Below are 24995 nucleotides of genomic sequence, written 5' to 3' on the forward strand. Positions count from 1 at the left end.
ATTCATTGGAAAGGAAGCTGACCCAAGACATATATAGAAAATGAAAAACTCGGATTAAGATGGAAACCTTCTATGACAACTCAAGAGGTAGCGGCCTTCTTTTTGAAGTTAGATCAGGATATCTTAGAACCCAAAGCTACAGATAGAAGTTTAATCAAAAGATGAAACTTTTGCTATGTGCGGTAGATGCCCAGAGGCAATTGACCATCTTATACTTCGGTGTGGCAGTATCCCTCTAGATGTCGATGCAGAAATAGTCACTCCAGACGAGGCCCTGGGGTTTAGAGGTAACAAGGGAAGTGTGAACGAATTGGCAGAGGTAAGCAAGAGACATTTAGAAGATTGGTGGATAAATAGCAGGGAGGGGATGCAAGGAAACTAAATTAAAATTAAACAAGGGTATTTAGATAAGATGGGGCTAAAAGGAAAGTCGTTAAAGTTAGTGAATGAACGAAGTTAAAAAACATAAAATAGAATGGTTGAGCATGGTGATGGCTATCACTAACCCATTAAAAATGGGACACTCCTGACATCAATCCATCCATCCAGCCACCACCCAATTTCAAAGGGGACACTTTTATAGTCCACCCATCCAGTATGGGAAGCGGCCGTCATAGCAGCGCATTGTGCGAGTCAGTTTTTGATATGGCTCTGCTGAAATTTTTTTCCCTCTCAATCCTCCATCCTGCAAACTATATATGGAAGCTGCATAAAAATAAAAGGGATACGCATTGAAATTCTTTGCCTTGCTCTGCCGTCTGCCATGTGCGCTTAGAGCCTGAGCTACTTCTTGGAATCAGGTATTGCATTCTGCGAACGATCAACTTGGGCCAAGGCTCCTTCCCCAAACACTTCAGAGAGATATTAGGCCCCACGTGAGCCCATGGTAAGTTTTGTGTGCCAGGGCTGGGTTTCAGCTTTCACGTGGGGCCAGCATAGGCTTCCCTGGAAACAGATGATTGGTTGGTTTCCGCAAGTTAATGTCTCAAAGCGACTCAGGCTAGGAAGGACACCATAGTAGAGGGCTCCAGAAATTTTGACCACCTAAGGTTCTTTAACGTGCACTGACAGCATACAGTGCACAGGCGCCTTGTTTCTTGCCTCCACTGAGAAGCGGCCAGGACTGGACACCTAGAGAACGAGGAATCGAACAAAATGGCTTCAAAAGGAATTCACTTGCTTCTCCTTCATGCTATAACAAAGACACGTGGTAAGATAATCTCACCTTGTGGTAATGTCATCTGATGCGGACAATGACCACGACATCCGAGGGTGATCTAGTATTAACATCTAACATTACAGCACTTGTAATGTTCTCAACATGGCGCTCAGTCTCTCTCGCATGCCCCTAGTCCTAAAACCTCTTCTTCTTCCTCCTCGTTCCAATTAACTGTTTAAAGTGACACAGGACAGCAACATCCAAATATTGATCCAGGTAAAACTTGATTCTGTTGTTTTTTGGGGTATGTTATCATTTGTCTGCAGCAAATAACCTACTTTTGACAAAAATGACGATGTCTGTACCAAGAACCAACTTCCACCATTCTGAAGTGAACCGAAATGTAACACAGCCTCTAGAATTTGCCTGTAAAGTTTAGTGTGGACGCATGCAGCTGATTGCGAAAATGGCCAGTGATGGCGGCACCAGTATTAAGCTTCTGAGCCTTTGCTAGATTCTTAAGGTGCAGAGAGTAATCTGCTATTACAATGTAGTAATCTATTGATACATGCCAGCTTTAATTTGCAGTCAACGTCCCTCCAAGTAACACAAGTTCCAGAGCTATTGCTTGAGCCTAGCAAAAAAACAAAGGACCGAGGCAGGCTGCAGTTACTCCTTTCTTGATATACGTATTAAGGGAGATGAAAGAAAACAACTCCAGTAATTCTGATGCTTTTAATGGTCCCAATACAGAACATGTAAAAGCTTTCTATGTTAATAACACTGAGATCTAGCAACTGAATTCAACAATGGTATTCTCTTCTTTTTTCATTCGCTACAACAGCACCCAACCTTAAAATCTAAACACTATGTTGAGAATGTTGGGTGACATATAGTACTGTACAGAATAATCCCCTTCTTTGTTTCACATACACAAAGAAGAAATTGGCTGACAGAAAAAGCCAGGCTTCCAATGATCTAAAACATTAAAATTCCAACTATCTAGTCTCATTGAAAGCAGTGACCACTGGCACATATAGTCAAAATTCATCTTCAGTTGGTTAAAATTTTATCATCGGAATATTTCCAAAGACGAGCTTTAAGAAAATACTGCGTTGAAATCTTGTGAGTATTCTGTTACCTTCTTTCTGAAGGGGGACATACAATAACAAAGATTGTCTGTCTTAGTCACATTTTACATATCAGTGTGAACCCGAAGAGAAGCGCATGAAATATTAGTTCTGAATCTGAAATGTTTCATCTCTCTCTACAGCACAGCTCCCTGGAAGATTGTAACCTGCTGAAGCAATATGTCAGTCACAGAACACAATACACATCTGTCCCATTTGTACTTTCAAAATACTGCTACAAAAGCTGCTGTTCTTTCTCTAAACATCTTTACTGTACAGTCACTGATGCTTATTTAATAGCAGCACCTTCAGAGGGGTTAGGCTTTTCACTCAGGCACTATAGAACCTCTAAAATAAAAAAATTATGGCACAGAGTTTGTCTCCACAGTAATAAAGTAAACTTTACAACTGTGGAAAGTGATAAACTTTTCACACAAGCCCTCATCAAAAACAACATAATACCAAATGTGTCTGCATTTATTTCACTGTAGGTACTTGATTCCCACTATAACAACTTCAAAAACCAAGATAACCCTGTCAAATTATTTTATTTTCTGACAGACCATTCCAAAATTTCCTCCTGCTTTTAATAACTTACGACAATCTCCTTAAATAATGTTAAATTTCACTGACTGTGAAAAGCTCAGTTTGCATTTTTAATAATGAGAACAGACATGAAGAGCACATTAAAAATTAACGCAAGTTCTTAAAGCACACCGATGTCCTAACTTCCAAAAAGTTCTCAATAAAAACCTGCACCACCAATGTATTAGAATAGGGTGATCAAATTGCATTATACGGAACTGCAGGGCTCGTTGGAGTGCTTTCTGGTGTTCCTCTAACCCTCAAATCATTTTGCCCTGTATACTGCAGGCTTAATAAAAGTATCTGTTCACTACACGTTGAACACGTCTGTTGACTTCAATTCCTTTTAGAAGCCACCGAGGTTCCCTAAAGCTAAAAGTTAGAGAACCCCCGCAGAATGCATTTCCAAGACTGGCAGCACAGTTTCACCATTGAAGCTACCAAACCTGCCCCTAAAATGTTACACATATAAATCTTCTTAAAGTTAGTTAATCTATAGTAAATGCTGGTATATTAATGCAGGTATCTTGAAAGGGTTCCCTACCAACTACCATCACAAGTGCTTCCAGGAGGCACATAAACAAAGGCACAAAACGCATTCACAGATCGATGATGTGGAGAGCGATCCTCGTTTGCACAGACATCACAAGCCAATTGCATTTATGCAATACAGGCACCCTGGTGTCCTCTCAAACGGAATGTAATGACAGTATGATAAGACAGATCGCACAACAAGTCTTACTACTCCACGGTGCAGAGAATATAGGTAGTTGTAACAGTGCTTCAGAGACTTTGGTTCGATCGCGTTTTCTTTGCAGTTCTTAAAAGGCTCCAGTTGGGAAGTGTGGTTAAATATGCAGACTTTAAAGCAGTGACTGATTTTAGACAATTGTCCTCTGCAAAATTTTCAACTAAGCAAAGTATGTCCGAGGGATAGTCCTCATACACAGTTTCTAAGAAAAAAAGTATGCCCTAAAATTTAATCCAGCCATTTCTTACACAGCAATCCTTCAAAACAAGCTGCGCATTCTGCAGCTCAAAAGGAAGTGCCTTCTGAGCATTCTACGATAAACCACAGTGTAAGGGGACATGGAGTCCATGAAGACGCTGCCTCAAGCCTAACAGAACAGTGGTGAGCTGGCAAGAACCATAGCCAATGTGACTGCCATATAAGCTGCCGCCATGAGCAGTGAGCTTGACGAGATGGGTATTTTAATTAAATGGGCACAACATAAAATTTTGCTTCTAAAAGCACTGAAGCTACTTATCATGCTATAGCAACCTAAGGTAAGCAAAATAGTCATGTGCCACACGTACAGTGTTTGTCAGAAGTTGAGACCCCAGGGGGTCTGCTACTGAATCTTGTATTGGTGTTCCTTTATCAATCGTGGAAACCCTGCCAGTTGGAAGGAATAGGGCAAACAAATCTTGCCTTCAGGTGATTTGAAACACTGATGCAAACCCCTGGGCTCTAAACTTTTGACAAAGACTGTATCATACCCTACCAAACCACTCAATAAAAGAGCTGTGAAATCTTCGTGGTTATGGTTCGGTGTGCACATCAATGTGCTATGTTGTGCTGCACTACCCACTGTGCAGGTGGTTGCCTTAGAGTAGAATTATGAAACTAATGGTAAAAGAAAACCACTTTGCAAGTGGCAAATGATTAGCCAAGTGAATGGTTTGCCTTGTACAACCCAATGCAGTGTGTTTCAATATATCTAGGACCAGTATGAATGCATTTTTTGTGTCCTTTGTCCAACAACAATAAAATATGCAACCGTGCTTGAGCGTGTCCCTGAACTTGAAGCTAATAGGAAGGTGCCTTCCAGCTGACGCCCCAATCAATAAAAGGATCGCCAAGAAAAAACGTTTGATTTGTGGATGAAAACAACAAAATTAGCAAGGCCCTTAATGATAAAAAAGAAAGGTAAGGTTAATGATACGCCTACCAACTCTGATAAAGTTTGAACGGCAGGATCATGGTTTGAATAGAAGCCTGCTCGTCGGCAGACTTAATTAGGGCAACTTTTGGAGAAGCGGTACAGCATGCACAAAGCACGTTGATGTTCTTCATAAAGAAAGAAAAAGAAAGCAACATTCTAATGTAGAAATTTTTTTCGCGAAAGGCGCAAAGCGCTACACGTTTCAACTCCTTTTCTGACAGCTTAATCGGCAGGTGCCTTCAGCCGAAGCCCAAGGAGTAATAAAGTGAATGTTACTGTTGCCAAACAAACAAGCAAAATCCTCGTGCATCCAAGAAGAGAATTCAGGTGCCACTCAGATTTGTACAGCTACTACCTTAGGCTCAATTCACACTTCACCAAAATAAAAGCGATGCTGTAAATGACCTGGAAAGTGCTGAAACTGTAGTCTAATCAGTGGCAATAATGCCTTTTTAGTTGAGTATACCAGTAAGGATTTGTAGAACCTTGCAAAACTTTTGTGCACACTGCATTAGCCAGCCGGGCTACATCCTCGTTTGCAAGCGTTACAACGAACCTGCTTGCGGACGACAACGAATAACCTACTTTATTTAGCAAACGAACGCTGATCTGCCCAAATACAAAAACCTGAGCCAGCATAATCTTATCATCCTATTTCACATCCAGTCCAGTTATGTTTTATAACTTTTTGCCATGAATTCAAGTGATGCAACGACCCCAATGATGCTGTATTTGAGCAAGCAATAATCGTCAACACAAAGCATGGTGTCACTTACGCCAATAACAGAAAAACAGAAAAAAAAAGGAAGAGAAAAAGAGGAATCAGAGCAGAATATTATATTAGGTCTGAGGCTGCATGTTCCCAAGAGCAGCCACCCTCCTGCACATGAAAGAAGCTTTCAGTCGTACCACAGTAAAACCTGGTTTACACCCCTACCCCCGCCCCCCAAAACAGATTATGGCACAGTCACCAGAGCCGGATCAAAGCCTTATGTAAGTGCGCGGCATCACAAGATCGTTTTTTCATTGAATCCGGGGATAACATCGGCCAATTTGAATGTGAAACGGCACTGTACCAAAGTACGACCAGCTCAACAAGAGATCCAAATATTTGTCCTCATACCTGACCTCCATACTACAATCACGATTGTGCTCCTGTCAAGTCAGAATGACTGACAAGACACCACACAAGGCCAAGAGAGTGTCTGGCTAAACAGTTTTGCTTCTTCATCGCCAGGCTGTGGAGATAGTGGCCATAAGCTCCATATAAAGGCCAGTCAGCAAAGCCTACAGCTACATGCCATTTAGAACGAGAACTGGTGCTTAAATTTTTAGTTCTGTTTTTCAGAGACAACTTTCCGCTCCCAAAACCAATATGTGCTTCCATCACCTCTTTTTGTGTGGCACTTCCATTACTCCAGCACTCCACATTCGTCCCGTGCTATTCACCCTCTATGTGGTGAAACCTCCTCACGTGTCCGTCGCATGCAGAGAAGCCCGAGCCCGAACCCATCGCATTCTGAAAGCTACGGAGACCTTCACCATTATGGAACAGTCATGCTCCAGGCACTTCCAATAACGAGCATGAATTAAAGTATTTTACAAATTGTCTGCATCTCTCAGCTCTGTCATAAATGGAGATTACATTTTCCAGGTTTACCACCAATATATTCCCCTTTATCGCAAACGCTTTTTAGTAGCCTTGAAAAGTGAAGCGGGTAGGAGGCGAGGGGGGATCAATATTTTAACATTTGGATAAGCGACATTTATATTCACTCCTTAGAAGTCCTAAATAATAAGGTCTTTCTGTACCTTACTCTACTTACATTAGATGAGAAGGCAGTTTCATGCAAACTACAAAATCAGAGCGTGGCAAGTAAGATACACTCTATCAGGTCGACTCACCAAAACCAATGTGAGTAGAGAAGCTAAGCGCTTGGATATAGCAATTTAGCACACCTGAAGAACACCAAAAGATCAATGAATTGGTATAAAAAGTGCTTTCATAACATTTTTTTTTTCAATATCAATATCAACATCAGGTGATAAAATGTTCAAACTCTTGAGAATAATGTCGTAACAATCGTCAGGCACAAGTGGTGTAAAGATGAAATGGGCACGCATTTGTATAATGGCATGGGGTGCTGAAGCGTAACAGGGCAGGATATTCCCCGAGAATGTCAATGACGATCAATGAAAACCAGCTCGGTGCTACTTGACTTGGAGTTTGACTTGTCCTGTGCTGGGTACGATGATGCTATGTGCAGAGGCTGTTTTGTGACCCAGTGACACCAAAGGTCAGTGCCATATTGTTGTCCTCTTTTTAGCATCTGGAAAAGTGAACAAACGATTTCCGTCATTCAAGTCTGCTTCGGGCTAGATGGTCAACCATCATCAAACATAGTGACAAAGAGCACGTACAACATAGAGAAACACTTTCAATTTTATTCCTTCATTTTATGTACAGTAAAATCCCGGTGATATGAATCCAGTAGATACGTATTTCTCGACGATATGATTCGCAATATTCCCCAGCTGGAGCACGGTCTGTACAATGCGCAGAATTTTCTATCTTCCAAGCCCTCTCCCGCTCTACTACGGATGATATGGACGCAGGAACCGTGACTGCAGCTTTGAGTATTATGCACTGCCCGCATATGACTACACTATCTCCAGCCACACCGTATGCAATGAGCAGTTTGAGGCACTGAGTAGCCCCATGCCATCGTCATAGTGATAGGCTGTTCTACTACACTAGTTTACGGTGGTATGTGGCCGACTAAAATCGTCAAAATCATGATGGCCAGTTCCGCTGTACACACTGTGAGCAGTTGGAGACGGTGCACGTGGCAGACATGCACGGCCGCACATCGTTGACTCCGCGATCGCTAGTCACGCTGTATGCACAGGGAGCAGCAGGAGTAGTTTGCAGCGATACGCAGCCCGCACATCGCCACTGTCACGATTGTTTATCGTGCTGTAGTACGCAGTGCAAATGGCGAAGTGTGGTCGTGCAACCACAGGTAAATCTCGGCTGAAAACAGATGTATGCAAATGCCTACCCCATGCTTCTGTATAGATTGATAGATGATTTGCGTTTTTCTGCGACCTTTGAGACTTAGGTCACCGAGACTGTACTTGAATTAAATACACAGATGGCTAAATGAACATAACATAACATAATAAACTTCAGCAAATCTTACCAACACCGAAAACACTGGTACAGAAACTGAAACAATGCACAGCAGCTGAGCAATGACACTGTGATCACATTGAAAGCATGCACCGAGAAACAGACAATAGCAGAAAAAAACACAGGAGCTGAGTCAAGGACTAAAGAGAATGTTTGATATCTGCGTGATCAATGTCTCAGATCTGTGCATTAAGAAAAAAAAAATTACTGCTTCAAATGCCAAGGAAGTACAGTCTTTGTCAAAAGTTCAGACTATGTAGCATGGCTGTGTAGTGGGGCTCTGCTGGCATGCGGGAAAGGACGGAACCAAAACTTTTTCACACCTTCAGAAGAATGCAAATGCTACGAACACATCACAAGATACAAGGTGTAGCTCAGGAGCAAACCCCTTGGGCTCTAGACTTTCGACAAAGAGTGTACCTTACATCACTGCAGCAAGCACCAGAATATGCAGTCAAGTGGCAAAACTTTCTGCCAATAAGCATCAGGATGCAAGCCTGATAGCTGGCCACGTTTTGCCCACAGCAGAATTCAGAAGCACCCATCTAATTGTGTATAATTGCACTTTAGTATGCCTCTTGTGGCTCAGTCCTTTATTTAAACCATAGTCAAAACGCCCACGATTCTTTCATGCGTGAAGCTTCTGATATGCCCCCAGCTTGCACATGAAGTACAAACGCAGTTCACAACCCCCTTAGATACACTAAGGATAACAGTCTCAACATTTAGTTCTTCACTGCACAAATAAATGTTGACAAAGCTAACAAATTTTTATAGTTGCAGACAATTTTTCAGATTCCAATAATCTGGACTTTTTCTGCATTTCAGACTTCATTCAGGAACAATCAGGCGGCCCATAGCAACGCGCACGTTTTCATGATCAATATTTCGGACTGTGTGCAGTTCAAAAGCTATATTTTTCAAAACAAAAATGGTGCCAGCAATACAGTGGAGATGCTTTTTTCGTCACTTTTTTTTTTCACCATTTTATACAGACACGAGCAGGTATCATTGTTGCAACCAACCAATGCTTCGTGCCCGTACAAGGCACCATCTTGTATATAAATGGAGTAATTTCACCCAACTATCTTCGCTACATTTGTTCGTTGCGTATTAGGTAGTAACAATAATAGTACACTCTTCTTTGTCACAGTGGCCTACAAACAGCGCGCAATTGGACTGAAAATAAAAAATGAGCATCGCCCAATGCGGCTTCGATGCAGACAGGTCATGGAGCGAGTGGAGGGGGGGTCCATGAATTTGCGGAAAATGCACTTCGCTCACTTTTTTCGCGCGAGTTTCACCTTGCGGTCTTCATTTCTTTCTTTTTTAATTGCCCACGCTAACTTCAGTCACTCATGTATATTTAGTAGAGGTGTGCGAACACTGAAAATTTCAAGAACAAATCGAATGCAAATGTGGGGAAAAAATGACTTTGAATACTAAATGTCTCGGCAGATTTTGCAGGAACCGTAAGGCTGCATTGCCTTATTTGGAGTCAGCTGTTTGGCAGCCGTAACAGAAGTCGGAATCAGTCTGAAGAGGGCTGCAATAGCGTAAACTTCAAGAGAAGTGTGATCGCGCCTGCCAAAATTCTTGCAAAGTTTTTTTGACAAATAAAATGTTATTTCTCGTGGCCGCCTCCTCTACATATTGACGCAAGAACAGAGAAGGGGCAGGAGGTACTTTACTTTTCGAACCTAAGGACACCCCTCCTTTCCAGCATCGTGGTCATGAAAAAAAAAAAAGAGAGTGCTTAGAATCGAGCAAACATGGTAGCTACTCAATGCTTCCTATTTTATTTATTTATATATATATATATATGTATATATATATAGTAGGCTCCATTTAAGACAAACTTGAAGGGACACAAAATTTTTTCGTGTCGGAAGTTCAGTCTCAACAAAAGTGGCCCTATGACGGTACGCCTGCACGCTAGGTGTGTTCAAATATATGCTACATGAGAACAATCAGTAAAACTGCCTTCCAAGGAGAACATAACTGCAAATAGAGTATTTATTGCACTATGCGTGAAGTGAGCTTGAAAAAATCAGAGGAGTTCGACCCTGCTGAACCGTACGTCCGGCGAAAGCTCTGGCTGCGGGCGGCCGAGCGCTGCATCGAACACAACCAGAGTTCCGTTGAGCGCATAAAAGTTCACCGGCGTTCTAGGCAGAACCCACTTTCATAGTCTGCGCATGCGACGCCGGCAGACACTTTCCTGCTCCACTCGGTCAGCTCTCCGTGGCAGCGCGCACATCTGCAGTGCGGAGACTACCCTTCTCCACCTCTTCGCGCAGGCACACATAACTGCTGGGATGCCGCTATCCTCCTCCTCCTGTGGTGAGCACCACATAATTGACAAGTCACTGAGTGGCCCACGAATGGTTTGTGCATGTGCTGTGAGGCTGTATAATGAGGCATAAGACATCACAGTGGACGAGACCGGCGTGGTGCAGTGGCAGAACACCTGTGGAACGGCGCAGCTGATAGCCATGGTTATGGCTCATGTGCAGTTGTGGCCTCGGACAGGCACAGCAAAACTCGTTACTACTAGCCTAGTGTAGCTTTCCCTACAAAACATGTGTAACCAGCTCACATTATCCTACCTGAAAATAAAGTTGTTCTGGTTTTCTTTTCTTCAATGTCCTATCTGTCTTATTGCATCCCACGAAAGCTGCTTTTCATTTCTTTTTGATTTTTGCTTCCCATCCTGCTCTTAGCCATCCGAAGGTAGACAACAGCGTAGTGACCAGTCTCTCTTATCTCAATGCATATGCAGCATGCGCGTTACCCTCTCCATGAGCGGGCACATCCCGCACCTTTCCGTACGCCACAGGCAACGCACGTAGCACTGATACCTGCCACCTCTGCACCGTGATATCATGTGTTAGGACACCACGTGAGAAGAAAATGTGACCCTGGAATTCTAAAGCCTGAAGAAAGCGAGTGGGCTTGCTTCGTGCATAAGTGCCTTATAACCTAATGAAGGCAACGTGCAGCAAGTCACGCACACGCGATGCTGAGATCAGACATCCGTCACTGCATGGCCAGTAAAGGCTTTATAATGCTTTATTGTACAGAAGCATGTTTCACAGTTCCGCGTGAACATCACGTTCATGCTGCTATTGTGAGGGGCCACCCCAGTTCATCTTCAGTGGAATGTTTTTTCACACTGAGTCCAATGGGAAACTAAATAAACGGTCTCATACCGTTCATCTTAAAAGAAGTCTGCTGTAGCAGACTTGTAAAAAATCCTCGATTATGATAGAGAAATATAACATAGCAAAATTTAGGTTTCCCCAATTTCCTACGTCAAACGCGTGTCAGAAGTGTAGTGATAAGCATAATATATAGTGACTTCCCTTCCGAGCATAATTGTTGCCAGCAGTAACAAAGCCTTACATTATGAAAATCTCCTGGGCCTGCCAGAAAAACCCATCTTTGCCCCCTATCCCCAACCCCACCCGAGAGAACTGGGAGGCGACCCTGTCCAGCTGCTGCACCCTAGAGGCCCAAAAGGTCTTAACGCAACGCGCCCGGGCTGCGGCAAACGCCAATGGAGTGCCTGTCTAGGCATCCCATCTAGTGTATACCTATATGTATTATAATGTTTTCACCACCACCACCACCCTAGGAGAAGCGATGAAAAAGCAGCCAAAAGTGTAAAAAAGTGATCCAATGGTTTATTAGCCACATCACTCCATTCCCTAACAAAGATAGTACAGTGGTGAAATAGTAGAAGCATATACTTCAACATAACTCTTTCTCAATAAATGAAGCAGCAGCTAAAAACAAGCAGAGAAAGCAAAGCCAACATGCCAGCAATGTAGGTGCCATACAGCGTGCAAACCATCATTCAAGCATGCTACCAAAACTTCAAAAATTGAAATAACTTGCCCGCTGAACTGTTGTTACTCTCAGGTGCTTTCTGAATAGCCTGTACACTGCCAGGCGCAGTGCCGTTACGACGGCTGAAGAACTCTGCCAATGGATCCTGGAAAAAGGAGCAAACAGAACATCAATACAGCTCTCCTTTTTGTCATTAATAGCACCACCATCATCTCAACCTCCAAAGACATTAAAAATCTTGCACAACAAAGGCTTCCTTGCACAGCTGTTTTTATTTTTCAGCTGTCTCGCACAAGCATTACATTTCTAAACCACTCTTCATCACTTCCCTTGATTCTGTGCAACCTTCCAATCCATTGCTCCCAAAATCAAAATCCTGCAGTTACTTCGAGAGATGAACTGAAATCTTTAGTCATTCATAATGCTCTGAGATGCATTTCTGTGCTATCACAAGAACACAATTTGCACAATTGCCGCTGACCCATATATATCAATAATCTGCACCCGACAATGACAATGGGAATGACTAGTGGACTGAATAGTATTTCTCAAAAGTACGAGTTCTATAATGTCACTCTTAACCAGATACTCTTTTCCACTAAAAACTAGACAGAGAATATAGGTCTATTTCCAGAACAGAGCATTGTTTTACTTAGTAAAAAAAAATAAATTAGAGGCAGGGGAAATTTCACAGTGCACTTGGCCAGATTTGTGTGCACTGTAAACTTCTACTGTTGTTACACCTCATGTCATATACAGTGCTACCAATGCCACAAGTTAGCTGGGTGTCACATGTATACCAAAACTGTGTGCTCCTCAAGACAGCAGCCCAGATTTAAATGGCCCTGACTACACTTGTGGGTTTGGCTCAAACAATCTGCCCACAAATTCCGAATCACTGGCCAGGGTACGATTCCATTCCTTCAAAAGCATGGCACCCTGACTGCAGACTAAGAAGCACCATAGCCAGGAGCATAAAGCCTTCAGTAAAGAAGAATAACAACATGATTAGAAGCAGTGCCACGAAAAAACACAATTTTATGGTGCATCTACCATTACAGTTGATCCCAATACAATATTGATTTACTGGTCATACCGACCAGTCAGAACGTTGCCCTGAAACCATCGTGCGAAAGTATGGCTCCGATGTCTGCAGTGAAGGAGTTCTAGTTTGAAAAAATGCTAGAAACACCAAACGGTGCACTGCACCCTTAGGATTGATGGTTTTTCTACACAGCTCATGGAATGACCCTACGCTAGCGGAGCCTGATAAGCTGTGCAGCACTACTACAGTAGCCGACGGGTAATTCGGACTCCAATAATTCGGACTTGTAGGATATTTCGGACTTCAGTGAGGCACCGTCAGTCACCCCATAGAAGCGCATACATATTCGCGACGGATATTTCGGACTTTAAAAGTCCGAAAGTTCGATTTTTCGGACTAATTTCAGTCCCCTGCAGGCCAAAATCTGCCATCTTATCGGCTTTTCGCCGGCGCAACAAGCGCCATCTTGGATTGAGGTGGATTATCTCTGCAGTTGGATTGGCTTGACATGGTTTCGGTGCCCCATTTTTGCCAGGAGAGGCCCCTGCAATCTCTGCCACTTCGAGGTGGCAGTCGGATTGTCATCGCCGTCAACCTGCTTTTGTCGCCAACGCTGACGCGGGCAGCTATCTCTTTGTGCTTTGTCTCATACGTCCGCCGTGTTGTCACACGAGTTTCTCCGACCGCGTCAACCGAGTGGCGCGCCGTCAATCCTTTGGCCGTTTTGTGATTGCGTCCGGCGGTTCCACCGCTCTGAACGAAAAGTGCCTCATTTTTGCGTGTTTGACGAGCGGTGTGGTGCGCACTCGGGCTGTGGACATGGCCCCGCCGGTGCTGCCGGGTCCATCAAAGAAGCGTGGGAGCTATTCTACCATGACCCTTGAGAAAAAGGCAGCGATCATAAAGCTAGTGCTGAGTGGGCGAACGCAAGCTGACGTGGCCAAGGAGTTCACACTGTCGAAGCAAACTATTTCGGATTACGTGAAAAATAAGGAGAAGATTTTTTCCGCCTTTGAGGCGTCCCACAGCAGCAGCCAGAAGAACGACAGGAAAGGCGACCACCCCGAATTGGAGGCCTTGCTACTCTGGCTTAAAGCTGCTTTAGCGAAAAACCTTCCAGTGTCGGGCGACACGTTGAAGGAAAAGGCAGAGACCCTGGCCGTGAAAATGAGAATTGAAAAAATTCAAGTTCACGGACGGATGGCTCCGCGGTTTCAAGAAGAGACACGGTGTGTCTTTTAAGAAGATGTGCGGGGAGAGCGGAGCCGCCAACCCAGCCACGGTAGCAGACTACCGTCAGACGAAGTTGAAGCCCTTGTTGGGCCAGTACAGCCCGGAGGACACCTTCAACTGTGACGAGACCGGCCTCTTCTTCAAGATGTTGCCTGACCGCACCCTCTCTTTTTCGGGTGACTCCTGTTCAGGGGGCCGCCACAGCAAGGAAAGGATAACAGTAATGGTAGGTGCAAATGCCACTGGCACTGAGAAGCTGCCACTTCTTGTGATAGGCAAATCCAAAAATCCTAGGTGTTTTAAGGGCGCGAAGAACCTTCCCGTGTGGTACTGCAGCAACTCCAAGGCATGGATCACTCATGCTTTGTTTGAAGATTACGTGCGTCGACTCGACCGAAGTTTCGAGCGGCAGGGGCGACAAGTTATTATTTTTGTTGATAACTGCGCGGCTCACGGCACCTTCGACAACCTGAAAGCCATTCGGCTCGAATACCTGCCACCAAACACCACCAGCGTGCTCCAACCAATGGACCAGGGGGTGATCAAAAACCTTAAGGTGCATTATCGGACCCGTCTTCTGCGGCGCACAGTCCTTTGTTTTGACAACGGAAAAAAGTACGCCACGGATCTTTTTGCGGCGGTTAGCATGCTGGCTGACGCGTGGAAGGCAGCGAGAGCGGAAACAATTGCTAATTGCTTCAGGCACGCTGGATTCTCCGCCGATGAAGTCGATGACGTAGAAGACTGCAACGATTCTGAGGATTTGACTGCAGACAGTGGCGAAGACCTCATCGTTGACCTCCGCGGGAACGGAATGGACATTCCAACGGGCTCCACGTTCCGCGAGTTTGTTGAAGTGGACGACGGCCTCGATATGTGTGCGGACCTCACAGACGACGAACTTGTACGCCAGGTTCTTCAACCTGAAGACGAGTCGGACTCCGACGACGACTCGGGCGGCCTACCACAGCCATCGCTTGCACAAATTACGAACGCTGTGAACTTGCTGTCTAGCGTGTACAGCGAAACGACAACTTTGGCGCAAATACAAGCGCAAATCGTCGCCAGCAAAAGAAATTTGCCGCAAGGTAAAATCGGCGACATTTTTAAGCCGATTTCCTCTGAATAAAGTGATTTTTTGTGCTTCACGGATTTTTCGGACTGTTCGATTATTCGGACCATTTTTCGGGTCCCTTCAAGTCCGAAAAAATGGTCGGCGACTGTATACACAGGCTGACAGCACTAGCCCTGTAAAACTTCCTTCAAATTTGGACATCAGATGCTGTGCTTTACGGTGGCCTTCTGTCAATCGTACTCTAGTACATGCCATTTAAAAGTAGTGATAAATTATGCTAAACAGGTCATAGAAAGGCAAACGCTGCCTTATTTGGTTCACAATTTTTCACCGCATCACACCTCTTATAACGATTTGCATATATAAAAAGCCTAGAAGCATATACGCATGCGAAATGCAAAATCACATTTTTCACACTCCCCTGGACCCTCAGGCTTTTTCCCATGTGCCTTACAAACTAAGCATAGCCTCAAAAGATTCTGCTTGACTTTGCTGGAATCTTGGAGGCCTAAAGCCACAACAGTGCAGCTGCAACAGATGGTTTTAGTCAAATATGATACTTCTTTGCAACGCTGACTCTCTGTGCAAAGTAGCCGCTTGCCTGTTACTTTGCCGGATAAAACATAGCTGTTATAAACAGCACAGCAATCTCCATAGTATCGTAAAAGAAGATGTTCTTGTAGCCTTTCACAAGAAGAGTTATAAGGATCTTGCACTGAACAAAATTTTTCTTGCAATCGTCCATGTCACTATCCATAATCCAGTCGTGCTCGTCATCTAACACAACGTTCTCTTCATCCCAGATGTTACTTTCGGCATCCCTATCAAACACAAGGTAAAGAATTACCTCGGTTGTCAAACCACATTTTCTCCAGGATGCCATGTTTGAAAAGAAATGGGAATAAAAGCTTTTTGTCAATAAAGAAAAAAAAACACCTTAGACCCTGGACAACTATGTCCATCTAGTGGAAAACACATCAAACAAACACTAAACACACTTTAATGAGCTGCCTTCTACCGACCGAACTTTCTACAAAGCAATCATATTCACACGGGCCAGCAAATCATTGGTCAAAACTATTTTGGTCTATGCCATTGCGGCCGGCATATTGCTGCCCACGGAAGCCAATGGATTAATGCGTCCACAAAGTCAAAGGGGCATGGTCAAGATGACAGCCACACCTATGCAGCTTAAGATCCTTCCCTAATGCCGCACAACGCAAGCCTAGGTACCACTTCTGTGTAAAATGCTGAGCAGGTTCAGTGTAATATGGCGAAGCAGATGGAAGCTCGATGTGAGAGTCTCAATAAAAACATGGAAAACCAGTGACTAGGAGCCACCCCTTGCGAGTACAAACACTCATCACCAATTACACAGTGAACTTTAAACTTGGAAGCGTTCTAAATGTACGTGAATTGCGAATAAGAAACTCGAGCCCTCAACTCACTCGTCCAGTCAACTCCAAAATTTTTTGCTGCATGTAGACCAAGCGACCCCGCTGGTACTCATAGCTGAAAGGGAACAGGAGGACAGTGAAACACAAGGAATTCAGACTATAAGCTTAAGGCAAGCATTACATAACGAAGCACAGTAACCGGATGATTTGAAACAGCAATACACTGACCACACAGTGCCAAAGCTTCCACTTCAATTCGTCCCCACCTAAAATGCAGATGAGAGCAGTGTATAATTCCGACCTATCTTAGCACGACACATGCTCAGAGTTGAATTTATATATTTCTACTCCATTTCGTCTCTTATTTTTCAAAACGTCAGTAGTGTGATCCTAAAACACTGCATTAATCAGTGCTTACATAACAAGTAATGTGCTCGAATTACAATTTATGTATTCATTGTGGTTTAACATACAAAAGCGGCACGTATGCTATGGCTAACACAATACCAGTGGGAGGTCGGGGTGTTGCAGATCAATTTCGAACACCTGCATTTTTCATTCAGAACCATTTTCTTTTCTTTAATAGGGACAATATTTTCTCCCTAAAATGTATATTTACATTTAAAATGTATTTTTTTTTTCGAAAAGTTTGCCACAAGGCATAAGTTAAGAAAGAGGGAATGGGATGCAGGAGATAGAAAGTTAAAAGAAGGAGTGAAGTCCAGTTTCATTAAGGTAGTACAAAATGCTACCGGTTAATTTCCTGCAGGGATGTAAAACATTTCATAATAATTGATGGATGCAGTAATACTGAAATGCTGAGGCTTACCAAGTAAACACATGAAGGATCATGGAGACAATTCTTACTTTAAAGGTGCGCACTACGCGCGAGATTAAGAACATATATCAGCATAGGAATTGTTAACAATGCGCGACACCGCTCGATGTTTTCTGAAATATTATTCACTATACTCCTTACATGGTGTGAAAAATGACATCTGTAACAAGAAAAACGAGACATTAACCAAAAAAAATAAAAACACTATAAGCAGTCCACCCTCCAAAAAAGCTCCAAATCTGCTTGTACACAACTGTGTACAGGCAATCCATTTATAACGATACTAGACATAACGACGTATCGCTTATAACAATCAAAACCTTGTCATTTATCAGTTTTCCCATTGCCCCTATGTAAAAATAAACTAGATATAATGACCAATTATCAGCGGCATATCGAATACAATGATAGGTTTATTGCCTCGCTATAGATGTTCACCACGAAATTTTGTCTGGATGATCGATAAAGAATAAAATACTGAGAAGAGAATGACATGAAAACTCAACATAAGCGGCGAAAACGGACTAACATGGAGAAATCTTTGAGAGGCATTGCGCGCGGTTAAAAAATGAGCACTATCATCATTGCTATCACTGCCTGCCACCGCACAACGTGTGTAGCCGTATCATCATTGCCAGTACCAATTGTGTGTGACGGCGCAATAGCATCGAAACGAAACAGCAAATTCATCCGGATTTCCGCCAAGGTTTCAAGGCAGGAAGCCTCACAAAAAAATACGGCATTAGCACTCTACGATATTATCATCAAAGCTGGGGAAGTCCCGAAGTTCATCCAGTCACTGGTCAGTTTTATGCACATAAAAAGGACTACCGCCAGCGTGCGCGATAATGGAAGCGATGCTAATAATAATAATAATAATTGGTTCACAGGAAGGGAAAGGCGCAGTGTCTGTCACACTTGCTATGTGGACATCTGAACCGCGCCGTAAGGGAAGGGATGAAGGTGGGAGTGAAAGTGGAAAGAGAGAAAGGGGAGCCGTAGTGGAGGGCTACGGAGTAATTTCGACCACCTGGGGATCTTTAATGTGCGCTGACATCGCACATGCTCAAAAGGATTTTCAAGCTTCAGCTGCCACTCGAGCGCATGCACAAATTTCACACTTTTTTAAACATATGCACAAATTTCACACGTTTTTAAACATGCTTAGGTTATTTTATGGCTATATATGTATCCTGTAATAAGAGTTCAATGCTCTTTACGATTATTCACGTCGTTCCATCCGAATCCCTCATTACCGGTAGTGGGCAAGCTTACATGCATGGAAAAATGTGGGTGTGTTTTTTTGTTGATTCCTGCCATTAGCCGATCAAAACATAACAATACCCAGTTATAACAATTGTATTTTCCGGTTTTTAAGATATCGTTATAGGTGGACTGTACTGTACGATCACTCCTAATTCATTCCTCAGTTTCACATTGGTGGCACTGTCTGAAGCACACATTTAAGGTATACTATAAAAACGGAGTGCGAGCTATACACCTTCGCCACCACCAATCACCCACACACGAGTTGCTTAAACTGCTAATCTGGCGGTTCCTGCTCAATCTGCCTTAACTGCTCCCTGTGTTTGGTCTCCTCACCATCTAAAAATGACACACATAACAAACATGAAAACACAGAGAGACAACAAGGCGAACAGAAGCGCTGTTGCCTCCTGAATGTGACGTGATGGTGGGTGACATGGCACCGACAGACAGTAGAATGGTGGCAGCAGGTACGGTCGTTTAACGACTAGCTAAGGATACTGTGCTTCCGGTGGCGTGGCCCAGGGATTTCGGCCGTAAAGCCTCTGAGTGACTACAGACAAACTCCTGACAACGTGGCAGACTTCATGAGGCACAACGTTCGCCCTTCAGTAAAAAAAAAAAGCGCTCTTGTCCATCCTGTTCCCTCTCTGTGTTTTCGTGTTTTATGTACGCTGTTTTTAGATGGATCGTCACCAACTAGCCCAACTTTCTACTTTACTGAACTCTTCACCACCAGTAATACCTTCTTCAAACAAAATTTTTTTTAATGCCTTCCCTTTTCTCATAACTCAGTTCCAGCTCCGTCCATCCCACAGACTAACATCCCACCACGAAGCTGCACACTCATAACCACGCGGCACATTTACGTTTTTAGAGGAGAGTCAGCAGCAGTGGCTCATTCAGCAAAGCTGGTGGTGCACCACGACGCTTCTGTGACGAGCTGCAGCCATGTGTGAGGAAGGCAGCAAGTCTGTGCATGACGGGTATGGAGCACAAGGCAACATATGCAGCATCATATGCACTTGGACATCAGACGGGAGCCTAGTAATTTAGGCTGAAATACTATATAAATGTTCTGTGCTCTGACACAAAAACTTCTCCCTTAGACGCTCGTAACCATTCTGAAATCTCTTTTTTTGGCTACTCATGCTGTAGTACTAGGAAAACAATACCATTCTGAAACCACAGAATGAAAAGTTTGGCTCGACTTGTTTGGGATTTACATGAAATAATCACCTGGCCTGTTGCAAACAGCTGACCCATTCATCGCAATGTTTCTGCGTCGTGCAGGTAAACAGATGCTTCCGATCTGCGTCATCAGAAAATGCTAGAAGGAGAAGGAGGCCAGTGAAAAAAAAGGGCATAGAAAGGTCATTGTACACAATATCCTCCTAGAATAAAGGCATCTAAACATGACAACACTTTCAACCAATCTCAAACCTACTAACATGTCAGCAATAACCCAGAACTGTCTACGAGCATAAAGAGCATTGTATGTATGTAAATTTAAATAACGGCATGACTTTCCTGTCACACATTATTTGCATGTTCTGATACAGCCTCTCTTCTTCCACATGCTTTGTAATTTTGCTTAGAAATGTGTCAAGGCTCTATTGGGCCCCTAGCGGACATCGACAAGCCAGGCTCGTACAAGGCAGTTGTTATTCCTGGCTTCTGATGAGCCTAGCTCGTCACGTATTTTGTGGCACTCTGTCCAGTCTGCCATCAGTACGGCCAGTCCAATACACATTTTATTTAAACCACAAGATGCCGGTATGGGCTTTATTAAAGACCATTTTGGTTGAAATTTCAGCTTTAAAAATGTCTGCTATAAGTTAAAGAGGGAAGCTGTGAAGTTTTTCAGTGCAAAGCAGTGTAATAATGACCCAACAGAGAACAGGCAACTGTATTTTCATACCTTTCAAACGAACAAGAGGCCTTAATTTCGAAAAGCCACTTTTTGTGAAGTGTAGCTTTTGGGATGTTCCTAACTGTGCCTGCGTACTTTACCAGTTTTGCCACCAAGTTACCATACCGACAAAACTAAAGGTCCTAACACTGCTAACAACTGCTTTAAATTCAATAAATGTAAAAAGGCCTGCTCCACAATCTTGTAGAACACTAAGCAATGAGAAAAATGGTGCCTTCAGCAATATGGTTTTAAGGCAGGGAAAAAAGCAAGGGTCATTTTAGTGTTTGGTTCATAAACGAACAGTGTCTTGCCCTTACTGAACTGGTTCAGCACCTTATGAGCACATTCTCAATATATACACTCAAAAGCCACTGATGCAAATCATTCTAATAATCTTATACAATGGTAATTACTCATTTTTATGCTGATACAGACAATGACCTAAGCCTTTTCACCTCAGCTAACCTTCCTGTTTTCGAAGTTCTCGACTGTTCAACAACTTGTACACTTTAACAGGGCTATCTATTTTGAAAAATTAAACTCCTAGAAGAATATACTCGTGAAAAACAATGCAAGTGTCTCTAAATGTAAGCTTGCCAAGCCAAAACTAAGATATATAGAAAGGTTCCTCAGCCTATATGTTAAAAAGCCTGCACACTAAATGATCAGTGCTAATCGATAGCAATCAAAATCTTACTTCTTATTGTAGGCTGTTGTTTAATTAAGTTATTTTAATGCCTGTCCTCTAGATTAATAATTCTATGCAAAGTGGTAAAAGCAAATCCTGTTGTATAAGAGAACATAGTCAGCCTCTGTGAAAGTCTAATAATTACTCTGTATGGTCTCAGTCTACCTGCTATAATATTCCTGTGTGAGAAGTACTTAGCAATGATAGTTTTCAATGTATCATTAAATTGGAAAGAAAACTTATCGTCAGAGCATGTCTGCTCAATTCTGAGCTTCCTGCCTACCGGTAGTAACCCTCTCCCTTGCACACAAGCTTTTGTAGCATGTGTAACAGTTCCAAGACTAAAAAGCGTTACAAAGAACCCAAGGCGTGGCACATCAATGACATCTAATGTTTAAAAACACTGCCACCAAAGTACCCGACAAAAACGGTTTCTTCTTGGAATCTATTATGCACCGCACATCATGCAAATTAGGCTTTGATGTTATCAATACAAGAGCATCGCTATTAGCACGAAAACAAAACTGTAGCACGTAACTTTACCTACCTATAGAAAATGCAAATGCGTAGTGAACGCTTGGTTCATGCTGAACCCTGCAGCATTCGATGACAAATAAACCAACAGGCTGGAAAAGGAATACCGAATTCAGTGAACAAAATGCTGCAAGCAACTGCCACTGGTTAGTGCATGCCACTGATGAATTTTTAAGAAAAAGAAAAGCAATGTAATTTTAAATTTAACTCTGTTCACTACACTACACAGAATTTTTGCTTTTATAGACATTTCAAGTCTCCTTCTCTCCAAAGTATCCAAGAGTGGAGCCATTTAATGAAAGGCAATGAACAGTGTTCTAGAAGGGCTGGAAATCAGTGCCATTAGGCCAGGTTCACCGAATTTTCCTCAAAACCTATGCAGCCTTAGAGATGGCAGAACAGACAATGTGTTGTTGTGACTTCGTATGCACTCGAAGCTGTGCAAATGCAAAGGATTTATAGGATACCATCATACCAGGTGGAATGATACAAAGCAAAACTTTAAAGGTGGAACGCATTCACAAATTCTGAAGCTCTGCATGCAATGAGAGGAGCAGCAGTATGCTTACTTCTTTTTCAAACACTCCTCCATACTCATTCAACCGAAAGTAGAATAGCAGGTTCCCTTTCAACTTGAACCACCGTTCTTTGAACACTGCAGGGGAAAGAAGTGCATACATTGCAAAATGGACAAAGACAAGCAGCACCACAAAGTGAACTACAGTAGTAAAAAATCAGCATAGGCAGCTAAACAATGCTACCTTGTGCAGAGACCCCCTTCCACGTGTAACACCTATCTTTCAGTAACCAAGTAGCAGCCAATGTTATCTATGGCACGACAAACACTTCTGTGCCCAATTCTAGCAAAATACGGCAAACGGTCAGAGGCTACCGTGTGTAAAATTCAAGACCACGTAGTTTACTTGAGATAACTGTTCCGATAAACGCTTTCTTGATGCTAAATTTATTAGTGTAGGAAACTGTCCCGGAAGATGCCCCTATACGTCCGTTACTTTTCGCGCGAAACTCGGCTTAGATTTGTATACACAGCAACACCATGCAAATGTTTCCAGCGCATACGAAATTCACTTGGCTCGGATTTTCGAAACATATTGGCGGAAATTGTGGTAACAGCATCAAATGTCACTGAAACGCAGCGTCTGTTCGATCGGCGGCGGGGACGGTGGAAAAACAGCCGCGGGGCCGGTGTTTTGAAGCGGAGGCGATAATAGTGTCGAAGCCAGCCCCTTCACTCGAGCCTTTTCAATGAAGAATAAGTGGATGAATAGCACGCGAAAGCGGTCTCAATTGTGACGTTCGTGATGTGGTTTTTGCGTTCTTATGAAAACTGTTTACAGAAACCTCCACTTTCAAGGTCTCGCGTTTTCGTTTTCAAAGACTTCTCGCATTTCACAAGCAACCAAAGAAGATACAACGATCCGTCACAGCGCTTCGACACACAGTTTCCGCCGTCGGCTACCTGGAGCTAGTAACGGAACCCAGGACGAAAAACTAAAAAGGCCTTAGTCTTTCCTGACACATGTCAGACGCTACAAAGCAAAAATAAGAAAACGCCACTACAACGACCTGTCTGTCAGGCCGAAAACAGGCTGCCACAGCTGTAGAACACTCGTTGTTTTCTGAATATGACAGTAAAGACTGGGATACACCAGCGAGCGAAAATGAGTCAAAACGAATTGCAAAGAACTTGGGAGGGAGAAGGAACCTTACCTGTTACTGTGAAAAAAAGTTAAAGTGTTATAGCACAGGTTTAAAATTTTACCAGCCGTGCAATCGCACCTTCTCGGAAGGAAAGGTTCCGGTGGTTCAGACGCCCTTCTTTGTCGGCAGCTCCTGCGGCGACCGTTGCCATCTCTTTCTCATTGAACCGCATGGTTGCTGCGTGTCTCACGGGCAGAACCTCACGGGAAACACGGCCGTTCAACACTGAAGAAAAGCATAGTGCGCAGCGCTTACATGACCACCTACGGAATGGACTCCCTGTACGACGTTCGCTCACTGCTGCACATCGCCATATTTGCTTTTCGCTGCGAATGATGACGATGATGACGACGCTAACAACCATGTTATAATACACCTATGCACAAACAAAAAAATTTGAAACTTGCATTTTATTATTATACACTTATTATTATTATTGAGTTTTGGTAACTAAATAGGATGGGAAGAAATCTTAGTTACGAGACAGCAACTGTCTCCGCCAATCGTGACGGGTTAACTGCATTTTTACCGCGCTGATTTGAACTCAAGCAAAGTGGCTTGTTGGGCGAGTTGGTTGGACATTATGTTAAAACAGCGAAACACGGACTGATAGAAATACAAACGCAATGTGTGTTTGTCTTTATATCTATCTGTCCGTGTTTCTAGCGCTGTTTTACAACTTTTACAAGTCAACGAATACAAGTCAACTTGTCGAAACATTGGCTCGGCTTGCGAACTGAGGCTCCCCCTCTACCCTTTTTTTCAGTGCCTTTTTCAGTGTCTCTTTCATACTTCTTCTTACGTTCCAACTGAGAGCCAATGCGTGCGACTCGGTTAATTTTCTCATTATGTTTGATTATCCCCGCGAGGAGGAAATTCTTAGAGCACAGCAAATTGTAAACTGCACGATTTGTGTCCCGAAGTGAGGCAATTTCAAAACAAATTATACCACCTGAGGTTCTTCAACGTGCCCTTATATGCAACCAACTTAACCAAGCGACAGCCAGCGATGTCTGACGCTGTATATGTTTTCACAGTGTTAGTGATCAAAAATGAATTGGCAGGATCCGGCAGCCGGTAGCAATACTCAGTCACAGTTGACAGCGTCTTCTGCGGGTTCGTAGTTGCCAACATCAAATTCTTCGTCCGAGTGCACCCTGAAAAATTCCTCCTTTCATATATAAGGGGAGCACTCACATGCAAACGTGATCATAATCGCGCCCATGATGAAGGTCAAAGATGTAATTTACGCAAAATACGGCTTCGTGCGTATCACACGGATCCTCCCCGGAGGCGGTAGCCGACGATATTTCTGCTCTGTGCTGTCCGGGAGCACATCGTAGTTGACGTCACTGATATATATGCGTCACAAGGTTTTATAGGGATCTTAATAGCGACATGTGAGCTCTTTCGACAG

At 43.3% G+C, this 24995-nt stretch overlaps 1 protein-coding gene across 1 annotated transcript; it reads right to left on the minus strand.

The window, feature by feature from the left end:
* Positions 1-1880: 1880 nt before the first annotated feature.
* On the minus strand, positions 1881-23899 carry LOC146181881 (pleckstrin homology domain-containing family J member 1-like). The gene is made up of 7 exons (XM_084576890.1): positions 23657-23899; positions 22426-22511; positions 21870-21948; positions 19959-20049; positions 16667-16730; positions 11914-12010; positions 1881-7150 (listed from the first exon to the last, which is right to left on the minus strand). Exons 1-7 carry the CDS (start codon positions 23748-23750, stop codon positions 7119-7121), a joined length of 543 nt encoding a protein of 180 aa, XP_084433016.1. The 5' UTR covers positions 23751-23899; the 3' UTR covers positions 1881-7118.
* Positions 23900-24995: the final 1096 nt, after the last annotated feature.

This window comes from Amblyomma maculatum, chromosome 8, assembly GCF_055883805.1.
Source record: "Amblyomma maculatum isolate TAMU_Amacu chromosome 8, ASM5588380v1, whole genome shotgun sequence".
Taxonomy (NCBI): domain Eukaryota; kingdom Metazoa; phylum Arthropoda; class Arachnida; order Ixodida; family Ixodidae; genus Amblyomma; species Amblyomma maculatum.

Excerpts from the sequence above, each read along its gene's own strand:
- LOC146181881 (XM_084576890.1), bottom strand. The coding sequence starts at position 23,750 with ATGCGGTTCAATGAGAAAGAGATGGCAACGGTCGCCGCAGGAGCTGCC. Across the intron at positions 20,050-21,869 it reads CGCATTTGCATTTTCTATAG|CATTTTCTGATGACGCAGAT; the intron begins GTAGGTAAAGTT and ends TTCTCCTTCTAG. Across the intron at positions 16,731-19,958 it reads AGCTGTTTGCAACAGGCCAG|CTATGAGTACCAGCGGGGTC; the intron begins GTGATTATTTCA and ends GTTCCCTTTCAG.